The following is a 17280-nucleotide window of genomic DNA, read 5'->3' as shown; positions in this document are numbered from 1 at the left end:
CCAGGTTTGCCACTCATTCAGTGCCAGGTTTGTCACTCATTCACCACTCATTCAGTGCCAGGTTTGTCACTCATTCAGTGCCAGGTTTGTCACTCATTCAGTGCCAGGTTTGTCACTCATTCAGTGCCAGTGTTTGCCACTCATTCAGTGCCTCGTTTGTCACTCATTCAGTGCCAGGTTTGTCACTCATTCAGTGCCTCGTTTGTCACTCATTCAGTGCCTGGTTTGTCACTCATTCAGTGCCAGGTTTGTCACTCATTCAGTGCCAGTGTTTGCCACTCATTCAGTGCCTCGTTTGTCACTCATTCAGTGCCTGGTTTGCCACTCATTCAGTGCCTGGTTTGCCACTCATTCAGTGCCAGGTTTGCCACTCATTCAGTGCCTGGTTTGCCACTCATTCAGTGCCTGGTTTGCCACTCATTCAGTGCCTGGTTTGCCACTCATTCAGTGCCAGATTTGCCACTCATTCAGTGCCTGGTTTGTCACTCATTCAGTGCCTGGGTTGGAAGGCGCCTGAACCTAAAGGGCACCCAACAGAACAGACATGTCCAGCTGAATGGATGTGCCTGTGGTCACCCGCTCCTTGACCTCGTACCTGGCACTGACTCTCCCACCTCAGAGGCGAGGGGTCGCCAAGGCAGTGCCAGGGTCACAACTGCGATTTACACATAGAATTTATTGTCAATGTATAATGCGCTCTGACACCCGGTAATGAGATGAGCAGCGCTATAGCGCTATAAAAGAAATAAACACTGATATTTAATTTTGTGTGTAAATACTGGGACAGACCAACACATCTGACCTTCTTACAGTGCATGCATAAGCCTTATATGCAGGGGCTGAAAAAAGTGAAAACCATGCCTCTCTTAAATACCTGGGCTTCCCCACCAATGCACTTAGGTGCGAGGCTCCTGATAGCTCCAAGGAGCCCTGATGGCCACTTAACTTCAGCCTTTGTTAGGGGCCCGGCTGGAATCTGAGCGCCTCCTGGCTGCCTGCACCTTGGTGCTGGAACAAAAGCAGACGAGCTCCAGGCGCTGCTCAGTGTGTCCTGGTGTCTGAAAATAACATCTGCGGCGCCCTAACTCTTGGCAGGGTTGACCGCGTCCACCCTGTGAAAATAGGGGGTAGGCGCCGTACACCCGCTTGTGCCCGCTGGTAAAAACCTGTGGTCTGTAAGTATTTTCCGTAGTTCTCAGGCGGAGCCTAGCGCCTCCCTCGGGGGCACCTGTTGTGGGTGAAACAGGGTTCTAACGTCACCTACTCGTCACGTAAACCAGGTCTTCCGTACAGCGCCCAGAGTCACTTTAGTCACCTCATGGCGCTAGTCTGTCAGGCGGATGCTGAACGGGTCAGTGACTCATGGAGTTTGATGCCCCACTGAGGAGTGAGTGGGGAGTTCCTCCGATTGGCCAGGCCGTGCAGCCTGTTCTCATTCCTGCGAGTAGGGCAGCCCCGCAGACACCTAGACCTGTCCTCACTCCAGACGTCAGCAAAACCTGCATCCCTTCCGCGCCCTGCGTGACATGTCCGCAGCTGAGCAGCAGGAGGGCGGAGGGAAAAGGGGCTGTTACTTCCACCCTGACCATCTGCGTGCTACCCGGCGTAAAGCGCTTCAGCGCCCCGTCAAGGATGATAGGCGCTATATAAATGCAATTACACTACAATTACAAATTGGGTTCAAGTATCTAAGTCAAAACTGTTTTTAATCCCCGCAGGGACCTCTGAAATCTAAGAGACTCTTTTTGGCTGTCAAAATGTAACCCCTGAGTAATTGTGCCATAGTAATTGCCACTGGCCCCTAAAGTTTTTATGTTAAATTACATAATAGTTTTAAAATGTCACTACGAATGGCGGACCTGGCGGCCTGGGGGTCTCAGATTCTTGCTCTCACATTCTCCCTTCCATCTCTCACATTCTGCCAGGATGCCGAGTTCCCCTCCCTGGAGAAGGCGCTCTCCTTCGTGGCGCTCGTCGACGGGTACTACCGGCTTACTACAGACTCGCATCATTACTTCTGCAAGGGGCTGGCGCCCCCCAGCCTGCTGTGGAACATCCGGAATCAGTGCCACGGGCCAATCACGTGAGTCCTGGGCCAGCACCGGGGGTGGGTGATGTGTGAGGAATCCAATTCCCCTGTTACACTCGTGGCCGGTGACACCATCAGGCGCTGAGGACCTCTAGGCACCTACGAGTGCCCCCTACCTTCACTAGAGCCCGATAACTCGCATTTTCAGCCAAAATGGGATCAGAAATGGCAGGAGGGCGTGAGATCACGTGACTGGGGACAGCTCGAGGGTATGGTGGGGGCAGCGTAGGGTGGGTGGAGATCTGGGTCATAGCAGTTTGGGGTGGGTGATCAGCCAGGGAGATCCTGGCCGAGGGGCTGGTCAGGTGTGGACTCAGTGAGGTAACAAGGGTCCCATAGGCCTGGTGCAGCCGCGGATATAGACCCCTTGTAGCAGCGGTTGGGTGACTAAATGCAGCAATAACCAGGGCTGGGTGGTCGCTTCAGGCCTGCGGGCCTCGGTGCAGCTGCACCTGTCGGGGTTGAGAGTGAGGGTTCTGGGGCTATCGGGGGGCATTTCAAGGGCTGGCGCAAGCAGGGAGTGCAGCGGTTGCTCGCGCCCGGAGGGGGAGCACGAGGCCTCCTCTGCACAGCCCTCTAGGGCTAAGCGTATAAAAGGATGAGTGAGTGAATGCAGGGTCCTGGTGGAAACTGCCACAGCAGCAGTGTTTCCAAGACATGTCCACACCCTGCAGGGGGACAGCACACTCCGGACACGGAAGGAATGCAGAGCAGGGGCGCGTAACCACGTGTACTCTTAGGAGAAGATGCAGGTGCTAGCGCCTAAGAAAAGTGCAAGCACTGCACGGACACCACTGCCACAAACTCACTAACTAGGGGAGTCAGCAGGCGTGAGGCTTGCTGACACTTCTCCCTGCTCTGGCTTCCATAGCGCTTGGTAGACTTGTGATAAGGGGTGCTTACTACAGGTGGAGAGAGGGGGGGGGGTGAGCAGGCGTGAGGCTTGCTGACACTTCTCCTGGCTCTGGCTTCATAGCGCATGGTAGACTTGTGATAAGGTGTGCTGGCTACAGGTGGAGAGAGAGAGGGAGGTGAGCAGGCGTGGGGCTCGGTGACACTTGTCTCGGCTCTTGCTTCCATAGCGCTTGGTAGACTTGTGATAAGGTGTGCTGGCTACAGGTGGAGAGAGGGAGGTGAGCAGGCGTGGGGCTCGGTGACACTTGTCTCGGCTCTTGCTTCCATAGCGCTTGGTAGACTTGTGATAAGGTGTGCTGGCTACAGGTGGAGAGAGTGGGGTGAGCAGGCGTGGGGCTCGGTGACACTTGTCTCGGCTCTTGCTTCCATAGCGCTTGGTAGACTTGTGATAAGGTGTGCTGGCTACAGGTGGAGAGAGGGAGGTGAGCAGGCGTGGGGCTCGGTGACACTTGTCTCGGCTCTTGCTTCCATAGCGCTTGGTAGACTTGTGATAAGGTGTGCTGGCTACAGGTGGAGAGAGGGAGGTGAGCAGGCGTGGGGCTCGGTGACACTTGTCTCGGCTCTTGCTTCCATAGCGCTTGGTAGACTTGTGATAAGGTGTGCTGGCTACAGGTGGAGAGAGTGGGGTGAGCAGGCGTGGGGCTCGGTGACACTTGTCTCGGCTCTTGCTTCCATAGCGCTTGGTAGACTTGTGATAAGGTGTGCTGGCTACAGGTGGAGAGAGGGAGGTGAGCAGGCGTGGGGCTCGGTGACACTTGTCTCGGCTCTTGCTTCCATAGCGCTTGGTAGACTTGTGATAAGGTGTGCTGGCTACAGGTGGAGAGAGAGAGGGAGGTGAGCAGGCGTGGCTCTCGGTGACACTTGTCTCGGCTCTTGCTTCCATAGCGCTTGGTAGACTTGTGATAAGGTGTGCTGGCTACAGGTGGAGAGAGAGAGGGAGGTGAGCAGGCGTGGGGCTCGGTGACACTTGTCTCGGCTCTTGCTTCCATAGCGCTTGGTAGACTTGTGATAAGGTGTGCTGGCTACAGGTGGAGAGAGGGAGGTGAGCAGGCGTGGGGCTCGGTGACACTTGTCTCGGCTCTTGCTTCCATAGCGCTTGGTAGACTTGTGATAAGGTGTGCTGGCTACAGGTGGAGAGAGAGAGGGAGGTGAGCAGGCGTGGGGCTCGGTGACACTTGTCTCGGCTCTTGCTTCCATAGCGCTTGGTAGACTTGTGATAAGGTGTGCTGGCTACAGGTGGAGAGAGGGAGGTGAGCAGGCGTGGGGCTCGGTGACACTTGTCTCGGCTCTTGCTTCCATAGCGCTTGGTAGACTTGTGATAAGGTGTGCTGGCTACAGGTGGAGAGAGGGAGGTGAGCAGGCGTGGCTCTCGGTGACACTTGTCTCGGCTCTTGCTTCCATAGCGCTTGGTAGACTTGTGATAAGGTGTGCTGGCTACAGGTGGAGAGAGTGGGGTGAGCAGGCGTGGGGCTCGGTGACACTTGTCTCGGCTCTTGCTTCCATAGCGCTTGGTAGACTTGTGATAAGGTGTGCTGGCTACAGGTGGAGAGAGAGAGGGAGGTGAGCAGGCGTGGGGCTCGGTGACACTTGTCTCGGCTCTTGCTTCCATAGCGCTTGGTAGACTTGTGATAAGGTGTGCTGGCTACAGGTGGAGAGAGGGAGGTGAGCAGGCGTGGGGCTCGGTGACACTTGTCTCGGCTCTTGCTTCCATAGCGCTTGGTAGACTTGTGATAAGGTGTGCTGGCTACAGGTGGAGAGAGGGAGGTGAGCAGGCGTGGGGCTCGGTGACACTTGTCTCGGCTCTTGCTTCCATAGCGCTTGGTAGACTTGTGATAAGGTGTGCTGGCTACAGGTGGAGAGAGAGAGGGAGGTGAGCAGGCGTGGGGCTCGGTGACACTTGTCTCGGCTCTTGCTTCCATAGCGCTTGGTAGACTTGTGATAAGGTGTGCTGGCTACAGGTGGAGAGAGGGAGGTGAGCAGGCGTGGGGCTCGGTGACACTTGTCTCGGCTCTTGCTTCCATAGCGCTTGGTAGACTTGTGATAAGGTGTGCTGGCTACAGGTGGAGAGAGAGAGGGAGGTGAGCAGGCGTGGGGCTCGGTGACACTTGTCTCTGCTCTTGCTTCCATAGCGCTTGGTAGACTTGTGATAAGGTGTGCTGGCTACAGGTGGAGAGAGAGAGGGAGGTGAGCAGGCGTGGGGCTCGGTGACACTTGTCTCGGCTCTTGCTTCCATAGCGCTTGGTAGACTTGTGATAAGGTGTGCTTGCTACAGGTGTAGAGAGTGGGGTGAGCAGGCGTGGGGCTCTGTGACACTTGTCTCGGCTCTTGCTTCCATAGCGCTTGGTAGACTTGTGATAAGGTGTGCTGGCTACAGGTGGAGAGAGGGGGGTGAGCAGGCGTGGGGCTCGGTGACACTTGTCTCGGCTCTTGCTTCCATAGCGCTTGGTAGACTTGTGATAAGGTGTGCTGGCTACAGGTGGAGAGAGAGAGGGAGGTGAGCAGGCGTGGCTCTCGGTGACACTTGTCTCGGCTCTTGCTTCCATAGCGCTTGGTAGACTTGTGATAAGGTGTGCTGGCTACAGGTGGAGAGAGAGAGGGAGGTGAGCAGGCGTGGGGCTCGGTGACACTTGTCTCGGCTCTTGCTTCCATAGCGCTTGGTAGACTTGTGATAAGGTGTGCTGGCTACAGGTGGAGAGAGGGAGGTGAGCAGGCGTGGGGCTCGGTGACACTTGTCTCGGCTCTTGCTTCCATAGCGCTTGGTAGACTTGTGATAAGGTGTGCTGGCTACAGGTGGAGAGAGAGAGGGAGGTGAGCAGGCGTGGGGCTCGGTGACACTTGTCTCGGCTCTTGCTTCCATAGCGCTTGGTAGACTTGTGATAAGGTGTGCTGGCTACAGGTGGAGAGAGAGAGGGGGGTGAGCAGGCGTGGGGCTCGGTGACACTTGTCTCGGCTCTTGCTTCCATAGCGCTTGGTAGACTTGTGATAAGGTGTGCTGGCTACAGGTGGAGAGAGAGAGGGAGGTGAGCAGGCGTGGGGCTCGGTGACACTTGTCTCGGCTCTTGCTTCCATAGCGCTTGGTAGACTTGTGATAAGGTGTGCTGGCTACAGGTGGAGAGAGAGAGGGAGGTGAGCAGGCGTGGGGCTCGGTGACACTTGTCTCGGCTCTTGCTTCCATAGCGCTTGGTAGACTTGTGATAAGGTGTGCTGGCTACAGGTGGAGAGAGGGGGGTGAGCAGGCGTGGGGCTCGGTGACACTTGTCTCGGCTCTTGCTTCCATAGCGCTTGGTAGACTTGTGATAAGGTGTGCTGGCTACAGGTGGAGAGAGGGAGGTGAGCAGGCGTGGGGCTCGGTGACACTTGTCTCGGCTCTTGCTTCCATAGCGCTTGGTAGACTTGTGATAAGGTGTGCTGGCTACAGGTGGAGAGAGGGAGGTGAGCAGGCGTGGGGCTCGGTGACACTTGTCTCGGCTCTTGCTTCCATAGCGCTTGGTAGACTTGTGATAAGGTGTGCTGGCTACAGGTGGAGAGAGAGAGGGAGGTGAGCAGGCGTGGGGCTCGGTGACACTTGTCTCGGCTCTTGCTTCCATAGCGCTTGGTAGACTTGTGATAAGGTGTGCTGGTTACAGGTGGAGAGAGGGAGGTGAGCAGGCGTGGGGCTCGGTGACACTTGTCTCGGCTCTTGCTTCCATAGCGCTTGGTAGACTTGTGATAAGGTGTGCTGGCTACAGGTGTAGAGAGGGAGGTGAGCAGGCGTGGGGCTCGGTGACACTTGTCTCGGCTCTTGCTTCCATAGCGCTTGGTAGACTTGTGATAAGGTGTGCTGGCTACAGGTGGAGAGAGAGAGGGAGGTGAGCAGGCGTGGGGCTCGGTGACACTTGTCTCGGCTCTTGCTTCCATAGCGCTTGGTAGACTTGTGATAAGGTGTGCTGGCTACAGGTGGAGAGAGAGAGGGAGGTGAGCAGGCGTGGCTCTCGGTGACACTTGTCTCGGCTCTTGCTTCCATAGCGCTTGGTAGACTTGTGATAAGGTGTGCTGGCTACAGGTGGAGAGAGAGAGGGAGGTGAGCAGGCGTGGGGCTCGGTGACACTTGTCTCGGCTCTTGCTTCCATAGCGCTTGGTAGACTTGTGATAAGGTGTCCTGGCTACAGGTGGAGAGAGAGAGGGAGGTGAGCAGGCGTGGGGCTCGGTGACACTTGTCTCGGCTCTTGCTTCCATAGCGCTTGGTAGACTTGTGATAAGGTGTGCTGGCTACAGGTGGAGAGAGGGAGGTGAGCAGGCGTGGCTCTCGGTGACACTTGTCTCGGCTCTTGCTTCCATAGCGCTTGGTAGACTTGTGATAAGGTGTGCTGGCTACAGGTGGAGAGAGTGGGGTGAGCAGGCGTGGGGCTCGGTGACACTTGTCTCGGCTCTTGCTTCCATAGCGCTTGGTAGACTTGTGATAAGGTGTGCTGGCTACAGGTGGAGAGAGAGAGGGAGGTGAGCAGGCGTGGGGCTCGGTGACACTTGTCTCGGCTCTTGCTTCCATAGCGCTTGGTAGACTTGTGATAAGGTGTGCTGGCTACAGGTGGAGAGAGGGAGGTGAGCAGGCGTGGGGCTCGGTGACACTTGTCTCGGCTCTTGCTTCCATAGCGCTTGGTAGACTTGTGATAAGGTGTGCTGGCTACAGGTGGAGAGAGTGGGGTGAGCAGGCGTGGGGCTTGGTGACACTTGTCTCGGCTCTTGCTTCCATAGCGCTTGGTAGACTTGTGATAAGGTGTGCTGGCTACAGGTGGAGAGAGAGAGAGAGGGAGGTGAGCAGGCGTGGCTCTCGGTGACACTTGTCTCGGCTCTTGCTTCCATAGCGCTTGGTAGACTTGTGATAAGGTGTGCTGGCTACAGGTGGAGAGAGAGAGGGAGGTGAGCAGGCGTGGCTCTCGGTGACACTTGTCTCGGCTCTTGCTTCCATAGCGCTTGGTAGACTTGTGATAAGGTGTGCTGGCTACAGGTGGAGAGAGGGAGGTGAGCAGGCGTGGGGCTCGGTGACACTTGTCTCGGCTCTTGCTTCCATAGCGCTTGGTAGACTTGTGATAAGGTGTGCTGGCTACAGGTGGAGAGAGAGAGGGAGGTGAGCAGGCGTGGGGCTCGGTGACACTTGTCTCGGCTCTTGCTTCCATAGCGCTTGGTAGACTTGTGATAAGGTGTGCTGGCTACAGGTGGAGAGAGAGAGGGAGGTGAGCAGGCGTGGGGCTCGGTGACACTTGTCTCGGCTCTTGCTTCCATAGCGCTTGGTAGACTTGTGATAAGGTGTGCTGGCTACAGGTGGAGAGAGGGAGGTGAGCAGGTGTGGGGCTCGGTGACACTTGTCTCGGCTCTTGCTTCCATAGCGCTTGGTAGACTTGTGATAAGGTGTGCTGGCTACAGGTGGAGAGAGAGAGGGAGGTGAGCAGGCGTGGGGCTCGGTGACACTTGTCTCGGCTCTTGCTTCCATAGCGCTTGGTAGACTTGTGATAAGGTGTGCTGGCTACAGGTGGAGAGAGAGAGGGAGGTGAGCAGGCGTGGGGCTCGGTGACACTTGTCTCGGCTCTTGCTTCCATAGCGCTTGGTAGACTTGTGATAAGGTGTGCTGGCTACAGGTGGAGAGAGTGGGGTGAGCAGGCGTGGGGCTCGGTGACACTTGTCTCGGCTCTTGCTTCCATAGCGCTTGGTAGACTTGTGATAAGGTGTGCTGGCTACAGGTGGAGAGAGAGAGGGAGGTGAGCAGGCGTGGGGCTCGGTGACACTTGTCTCGGCTCTTGCTTCCATAGCGCTTGGTAGACTTGTGATAAGGTGTGCTGGCTACAGGTGGAGAGAGAGAGGGAGGTGAGCAGGCGTGGGGCTCGGTGACACTTGTCTTGGCTCTTGCTTCCATAGCGCTTGGTAGACTTGTGATAAGGTGTGCTGGCTACAGGTGGAGAGAGGGAGGTGAGCAGGCGTGGGGCTCGGTGACACTTGTCTCGGCTCTTGCTTCCATAGCGCTTGGTAGACTTGTGATAAGGTGTGCTGGCTACAGGTGGAGAGAGAGAGGGAGGTGAGCAGGCGTGGGGCTCGGTGACAGTTGTCTCGGCTCTTGCTTCCATAGCGCTTGGTAGACTTGTGATAAGGTGTGCTGGCTACAGGTGGAGAGAGAGAGGGAGGTGAGCAGGCGTGGGGCTCGGTGACACTTGTCTCGGCTCTTGCTTCCATAGCGCTTGGTAGACTTGTGATAAGGTGTGCTGGCTACAGGTGGAGAGAGTGGGGTGAGCAGGCGTGGGGCTCGGTGACACTTGTCTCGGCTCTTGCTTCCATAGCGCTTGGTAGACTTGTGATAAGGTGTGCTGGCTACAGGTGGAGAGAGAGAGGGAGGTGAGCAGGCGTGGGGCTCGGTGACACTTGTCTCGGCTCTTGCTTCCATAGCGCTTGGTAGACTTGTGATAAGGTGTGCTGGCTACAGGTGGAGAGAGAGAGGGAGGTGAGCAGGCGTGGGGCTCGGTGACACTTGTCTCGGCTCTTGCTTCCATAGCGCTTGGTAGACTTGTGATAAGGTGTGCTGGCTACAGGTGGAGAGAGAGAGGGAGGTGAGCAGGCGTGGGGCTCGGTGACACTTGTCTCGGCTCTTGCTTCCATAGCGCTTGGTAGACTTGTGATAAGGTGTGCTGGCTACAGGTGGAGAGAGAGAGGGAGGTGAGCAGGCGTGGGGCTCGGTGACACTTGTCTCGGCTCTTGCTTCCATAGCGCTTGGTAGACTTGTGATAAGGTGTGCTGGCTACAGGTGGAGAGAGTGGGGTGAGCAGGCGTGGGGCTCGGTGACACTTGTCTCGGCTCTTGCTTCCATAGCGCTTGGTAGACTTGTGATAAGGTGTGCTGGCTACAGGTGGAGAGAGGGAGGTGAGCAGGCGTGGGGCTCGGTGACACTTGTCTCGGCTCTTGCTTCCATAGCGCTTGGTAGACTTGTGATAAGGTGTGCTGGCTACAGGTGGAGAGAGTGGGGTGAGCAGGCGTGGGGCTTGGTGACACTTGTCTCGGCTCTTGCTTCCATAGCGCTTGGTAGACTTGTGATAAGGTGTGCTGGCTACAGGTGGAGAGAGAGAGGGAGGTGAGCAGGCGTGGGGCTCGGTGACACTTGTCTCGGCTCTTGCTTCCATAGCGCTTGGTAGACTTGTGATAAGGTGTGCTGGCTACAGGTGGAGAGAGGGAGGTGAGCAGGCGTGGGGCTCGGTGACACTTGTCTCGGCTCTTGCTTCCATAGCGCTTGGTAGACTTGTGATAAGGTGTGCTGGCTACAGGTGGAGAGAGAGAGGGGGGTGAGCAGGCGTGGGGCTCGGTGACACTTGTCTCGGCTCTTGCTTCCATAGCGCTTGGTAGACTTGTGATAAGGTGTGCTGGCTACAGGTGGAGAGAGAGAGGGAGGTGAGCAGGCGTGGGGCTCGGTGACACTTGTCTCGGCTCTTGCTTCCATAGCGCTTGGTAGACTTGTGATAAGGTGTGCTGGCTACAGGTGGAGAGAGAGAGGGAGGTGAGCAGGCGTGGGGCTCGGTGACACTTGTCTCGGCTCTTGCTTCCATAGCGCTTGGTAGACTTGTGATAAGGTGTGCTTGCTACAGGTGTAGAGAGTGGGGTGAGCAGGCGTGGGGCTCGGTGACACTTGTCTCGGCTCTTGCTTCCATAGCGCTTGGTAGACTTGTGATAAGGTGTGCTGGCTACAGGTGGAGAGAGTGGGGTGAGCAGGCGTGGGGCTCGGTGACACTTGTCTCGGCTCTTGCTTCCATAGCGCTTGGTAGACTTGTGATAAGGTGTGCTGGCTACAGGTGGAGAGAGGGGGGTGAGCAGGCGTGGGGCTCGGTGACACTTGTCTCGGCTCTTGCTTCCATAGCGCTTGGTAGACTTGTGATAAGGTGTGCTGGCTACAGGTGTAGAGAGGGAGGTGAGCAGGCGTGGGGCTCGGTGACACTTGTCTCGGCTCTTGCTTCCATAGCGCTTGGTAGACTTGTGATAAGGTGTGCTGGCTACAGGTGGAGAGAGAGAGGGAGGTGAGCAGGCGTGGCTCTCGGTGACACTTGTCTCGGCTCTTGCTTCCATAGCGCTTGGTAGACTTGTGATAAGGTGTGCTGGCTACAGGTGGAGAGAGGGAGGTGAGCAGGCGTGGCTCTCGGTGAAACTTGTCTCGGCTCTTGCTTCCATAGCGCTTGGTAGACTTGTGATAAGGTGTGCTGGCTACAGGTGGAGAGAGGGAGGTGAGCAGGCGTGGCTCTCGGTGACACTTGTCTCGGCTCTTGCTTCCATAGCGCTTGGTAGACTTGTGATAAGGTGTGCTGGCTACAGGTGGAGAGAGTGGGGTGAGCAGGCGTGGGGCTCGGTGACACTTGTCTCGGCTCTTGCTTCCATAGCGCTTGGTAGACTTGTGATAAGGTGTGCTGGCTACAGGTGGAGAGAGAGAGGGAGGTGAGCAGGCGTGGGGCTCGGTGACACTTGTCTCGGCTCTTGCTTCCATAGCGCTTGGTAGACTTGTGATAAGGTGTGCTGGCTACAGGTGGAGAGAGGGAGGTGAGCAGGCGTGGGGCTCGGTGACACTTGTCTCGGCTCTTGCTTCCATAGCGCTTGGTAGACTTGTGATAAGGTGTGCTGGCTACAGGTGGAGAGAGTGGGGTGAGCAGGCGTGGGGCTTGGTGACACTTGTCTCGGCTCTTGCTTCCATAGCGCTTGGTAGACTTGTGATAAGGTGTGCTGGCTACAGGTGGAGAGAGAGAGGGAGGTGAGCAGGCGTGGGGCTCGGTGACACTTGTCTCGGCTCTTGCTTCCATAGCGCTTGGTAGACTTGTGATAAGGTGTGCTGGCTACAGGTGGAGAGAGGGAGGTGAGCAGGCGTGGGGCTCGGTGACACTTGTCTCGGCTCTTGCTTCCATAGCGCTTGGTAGACTTGTGATAAGGTGTGCTGGCTACAGGTGGAGAGAGAGAGGGGGGTGAGCAGGCGTGGGGCTCGGTGACACTTGTCTCGGCTCTTGCTTCCATAGCGCTTGGTAGACTTGTGATAAGGTGTGCTGGCTACAGGTGGAGAGAGAGAGGGAGGTGAGCAGGCGTGGGGCTCGGTGACACTTGTCTCGGCTCTTGCTTCCATAGCGCTTGGTAGACTTGTGATAAGGTGTGCTGGCTACAGGTGGAGAGAGAGAGGGAGGTGAGCAGGCGTGGGGCTCGGTGACACTTGTCTCGGCTCTTGCTTCCATAGCGCTTGGTAGACTTGTGATAAGGTGTGCTTGCTACAGGTGTAGAGAGTGGGGTGAGCAGGCGTGGGGCTCGGTGACACTTGTCTCGGCTCTTGCTTCCATAGCGCTTGGTAGACTTGTGATAAGGTGTGCTGGCTACAGGTGGAGAGAGGGAGGTGAGCAGGCGTGGGGCTTGGTGACACTTGTCTCGGCTCTTGCTTCCATAGCGCTTGGTAGACTTGTGATAAGGTGTGCTGGCTACAGGTGGAGAGAGAGAGGGAGGTGAGCAGGCGTGGGGCTCGGTGACACTTGTCTCGGCTCTTGCTTCCATAGCGCTTGGTAGACTTGTGATAAGGTGTGCTGGCTACAGGTGGAGAGAGAGAGGGAGGTGAGCAGGCGTGGGGCTCGGTGACACTTGTCTCGGCTCTTGCTTCCATAGCGCTTGGTAGACTTGTGATAAGGTGTGCTGGCTACAGGTGGAGAGAGAGAGGGAGGTGAGCAGGCGTGGGGCTCGGTGACACTTGTCTCGGCTCTTGCTTCCATAGCGCTTGGTAGACTTGTGATAAGGTGTGCTGGCTACAGGTGGAGAGAGGGAGGTGAGCAGGCGTGGGGCTCGGTGACACTTGTCTCGGCTCTTGCTTCCATAGCGCTTGGTAGACTTGTGATAAGGTGTGCTGGCTACAGGTGGAGAGAGAGAGGGAGGTGAGCAGGCGTGGGGCTCGGTGACACTTGTCTCGGCTCTTGCTTCCATAGCGCTTGGTAGACTTGTGATAAGGTGTGCTGGCTACAGGTGGAGAGAGAGAGGGAGGTGAGCAGGCGTGGCTCTCGGTGACACTTGTCTCGGCTCTTGCTTCCATAGCGCTTGGTAGACTTGTGATAAGGTGTGCTGGCTACAGGTGGAGAGAGAGAGGGAGGTGAGCAGGCGTGGGGCTCGGTGACACTTGTCTCGGCTCTTGCTTCCATAGCGCTTGGTAGACTTGTGATAAGGTGTGCTTGCTACAGGTGTAGAGAGTGGGGTGAGCAGGCGTGGGGCTCGGTGACACTTGTCTCGGCTCTTGCTTCCATAGCGCTTGGTAGACTTGTGATAAGGTGTGCTGGCTACAGGTGGAGAGAGGGAGGTGAGCAGGCGTGGGGCTTGGTGACACTTGTCTCGGCTCTTGCTTCCATAGTGCTTGGTAGACTTGTGATAAGGTGTGCTGGCTACAGGTGGAGAGAGAGAGGGAGGTGAGCAGGCGTGGCTCTCGGTGACACTTGTCTCGGCTCTTGCTTCCATAGCGCTTGGTAGACTTGTGATAAGGTGTGCTGGCTACAGGTGGAGAGAGAGAGGGAGGTGAGCAGGCGTGGGGCTCGGTGACACTTGTCTCGGCTCTTGCTTCCATAGCGCTTGGTAGACTTGTGATAAGGTGTGCTGGCTACAGGTGGAGAGAGAGAGGGAGGTGAGCAGGCGTGGGGCTCGGTGACACTTGTCTCGGCTCTTGCTTCCATAGCGCTTGGTAGACTTGTGATAAGGTGTGCTGGCTACAGGTGGAGAGAGAGAGGGAGGTGAGCAGGCGTGGGGCTCGGTGACACTTGTCTCGGCTCTTGCTTCCATAGCGCTTGGTAGACTTGTGATAAGGTGTGCTGGCTACAGGTGGAGAGAGGGAGGTGAGCAGGCGTGGGGCTCGGTGACACTTGTCTCGGCTCTTGCTTCCATAGCGCTTGGTAGACTTGTGATAAGGTGTGCTGGCTACAGGTGGAGAGAGAGAGGGAGGTGAGCAGGCGTGGCTCTCGGTGACACTTGTCTCGGCTCTTGCTTCCATAGCGCTTGGTAGACTTGTGATAAGGTGTGCTGGCTACAGGTGTAGAGAGGGGGGTGAGCAGGCGTGGGGCTCGGTGACACTTGTCTCGGCTCTTGCTTCCATAGCGCTTGGTAGACTTGTGATAAGGTGTGCTGGCTACAGGTGGAGAGAGTGGGGTGAGCAGGCGTGGGGCTCGGTGACACTTGTCTCGGCTCTTGCTTCCATAGCGCTTGGTAGACTTGTGATAAGGTGTGCTGGCTACAGGTGGAGAGAGGGAGGTGAGCAGGCGTGGGGCTCGGTGACACTTGTCTCGGCTCTTGCTTCCATAGCGCTTGGTAGACTTGTGATAAGGTGTGCTGGCTACAGGTGGAGAGAGGGAGGTGAGCAGGCGTGGCTCTCGGTGACACTTGTCTCGGCTCTTGCTTCCATAGCGCTTGGTAGACTTGTGATAAGGGGTGCTTGCTACAGGTGTAGAGAGGGGGGTGAGCAGGCGTGGGGCTTGCTGACACTACTCTTGGCTCTGGCTTCATAGCGCTTGGTAGACTTGTGATAAGGGCTGCTTACTACAGGGGTCACTGATGATTCTCCCTCCACTTTCAGCTCCGAGTTTGCTGTTCACAAGTTAAAGAAGACGAGTGACTCCCACACCGGGGCCTATATTCTTCGCTGCTCCCTGCAGGACTTCGAGCAGTTCATCCTCACGGTCTGCGTGGAGGTCAGGGGTCAGGGTTCAGGGGAGATGTTGTCTTTGCCATTGTACAGCTCTTTCTACTCTAAGGCTCCTCCCTGTTGTAATACTGTGCTCCTCACTCTGGTGCGGCCTTTCCCATAGTGGAAACCTGTATCGTAATGCTGAGCTTCCTGCTGTAACACTGTGCTGTCCATGGTAACACTGTACCTCCACAGTAACCCTGTGCTCCTGCACGCCACACTGTTCTCCGCGTTGATATATTATGCTCCTTACCTTGGCGTGACCTTTCCTGTAATGAAATAACGTTTTTATAATGTTATGCTCCCTGTTGTAACACTGTCCTCTTCATCGTAACACTGTGCTACTGCATGTAACATTGTTTGTCCATTATAATATTGTGCTCAGTGCTTTAACACTGTGCTCTCCCGCCTTCACAATCCTCAGTGTAATAGAGTAACCGCTATCATAATGCTGCACACGGTTTTATAACACAGTGCCCCCTGTTGTAACACTGTACTTCCCATTGTGAAACTCTAGCCCCACTGTAATATTGTGCCCCATCCGGCATGTAACTCTCTTTTCCTTATTGCAATATTGTGCTCCATGCCCTGCAAGACCCCCAGTAACAAAGTAACTTTCATTGTAAAGTGCTGCTCCCGGTTGCAACACTGTGCTCTCCATTGTAATACTCCACCTACATTGTAATACTGCGCTCCCACTTGTAACATTGTTCATGCTCAGTGATTTAACAGTGTGCTTCCCGCCCTGACACAGCCCTCAATGTAAGAGAGTAACCTCTATCACAATTATCTACTTCTTCTTGTATCCCTGTGCTCCCTGCCTGGACACAACACTCTGTCTAATAACGTAGCCTCCATCATAATGCTGCACACTGTCTTGTAACACTCTAACCCTGCTGTAACACTGTGCTCCTGCGCGTAGCACAGCTCTCCCCATTCTCATATTACATGCTCTGTCCTAGCATGACCCTCTCTGTAATTAAGTAACCTCTGTCATAATACTGTGCTCTGTGTTGTGCTCCCGGTTCCAACCTTGTGCTCCCTGTCGTGGCACAAACCTCCCTGTAATCGAGTAACCTCTGCCACAATGCGATGCTCAAGCTTGTAACACTCTACCCCCATTGTAATACCGTGCTGCCTGTTGTAATGCTGTGCTCTCTGTTGTAACACACTACCCCTATTGAAACTCTCTGCTCACGCTTGTAACATTGTCCCCCCATTTTAATACTGTGCTCTTTGATGTAACTCTACCCCCATTGTAATGCTGTGCTCTCATTTATAACACTCTACCCCATTGTAATACTGTGCTCCCTGTTGCAACACTGTGCTCTCTGTTGCAACACTCTACCCCCATTTTAATACTGTGCTCCCCGTTGTAACACTGCTCTGTGTTGTAACACTCCACCCCATTGTAATGCTGTGCTCTCTGTTATAACACTCTACTCCATTGTAATACTGTGCTCCCTGTTGTAAAGCTGTGCTCTCTGTTGCAACACTCTACCCCATTTTAATACTGTGCTCCCCGTTGTAACACTCTACCCCATTGTAATGTTGTGCTCTCTGTTATAACACTCTACTCCATTGTAATACTGTGCTCCCTGTTGTAACACTGTGCTCTCTGTTGTAACACTCTACCCCCATGGTAATACTGTGCTCCCCGTTGTAACACTGTGCTCTGTGTTGTAACACTCTACCCCATTGTAATGCTGTGCTCTCTCTTATAACACTCTACTCCATTGTAATACTGTGCTCCCTGTTGTAACACTGTGCTCTCTGTTGTAACACTCTACCCCCATGGTAATACTGTGCTCCCTGTTGTAACACTGTGCTCTCTGTTGTAACACTCTATCCCGATTGTAATACTGTGCTCCCCGTTGTAACACTGTGCTCTGTGTTGTAACACTCTACCCCCATTGTAATGCTGTGCTCTCTGTTATAACAGGCTACCCCATTTTAATACTGTGCTCCCTGTTGTAACACTGTGCTCTCTGTTGTAACACTCTACCCCCATTTTAATACTGTGCTCCCCGTTGTAACACTGTGCTCTGTGTTGTAACACTCTACCCCCATTGTAATGCTGTGCTCTGTTATAACACTCTACCCCATTGTAATACTGTGCTCCCTGTTGTTACACTGTGCTCTCTGTTGTAACACTCTACCCCCATTGTAATACTGTGCTCCCCGTTGTAACACTGTGCTCTGTGTTGTAACCCTCTACCCCCATTGTAATGCTGTGCTCTCTGTTATAACACACTACCCCATTGTAATACTGTGCTCCCTGTTGTAACACTGTGCTCTCCGTTGTAACACTCTACCCCATTGTAATACTGTGCTCCCTGTTGTAACGCTGTGCTCTGTGTTGTAACACTCTACCCCCATTGTAATGCTGTGCTCTCTGTTATAACACTCTATCCCATTTTAATACTGTGCTCTTTGTTGTAACACTGTGCTCTTTGTTGTAACACTCTACCCCCATTGTAATGCTGTGCTCTCCGTTATAACACTCTACCCCATTGTAATACTGTGCTCCCTGTTGTAACACTGTGCTCTGTGTTGTAACACTCTACCCCCATTGTAATGCTGTTCTCTCTGT

At 55.1% G+C, this 17280-nt stretch overlaps 1 protein-coding gene across 2 annotated transcripts in view; it reads left to right on the top strand.

The window, feature by feature from the left end:
* Positions 1 to 17280, top strand: part of JAK3 (Janus kinase 3) — a 202644-nt gene that overhangs the window by 61088 nt on the left and 124276 nt on the right. For both annotated transcript variants that reach the window (XM_069216952.1, XM_069216953.1), the window contains exons 8-9: positions 1926 to 2083; positions 14577 to 14691. In XM_069216952.1, the coding sequence (XP_069073053.1) occupies positions 1926 to 2083; positions 14577 to 14691 (273 nt within the window). The remainder of the gene's footprint in view (positions 1 to 1925; positions 2084 to 14576; positions 14692 to 17280) is intronic.

The sequence above is a fragment of the Pleurodeles waltl genome, chromosome 12 (genome assembly GCF_031143425.1).
Source record: "Pleurodeles waltl isolate 20211129_DDA chromosome 12, aPleWal1.hap1.20221129, whole genome shotgun sequence".
NCBI classification, from domain to species: Eukaryota; Metazoa; Chordata; class Amphibia; order Caudata; family Salamandridae; genus Pleurodeles; species Pleurodeles waltl.
The sequence above is the reverse complement of the archived record's forward strand: the minus strand, read 5'-3'. Positions and strand labels throughout refer to the sequence as shown.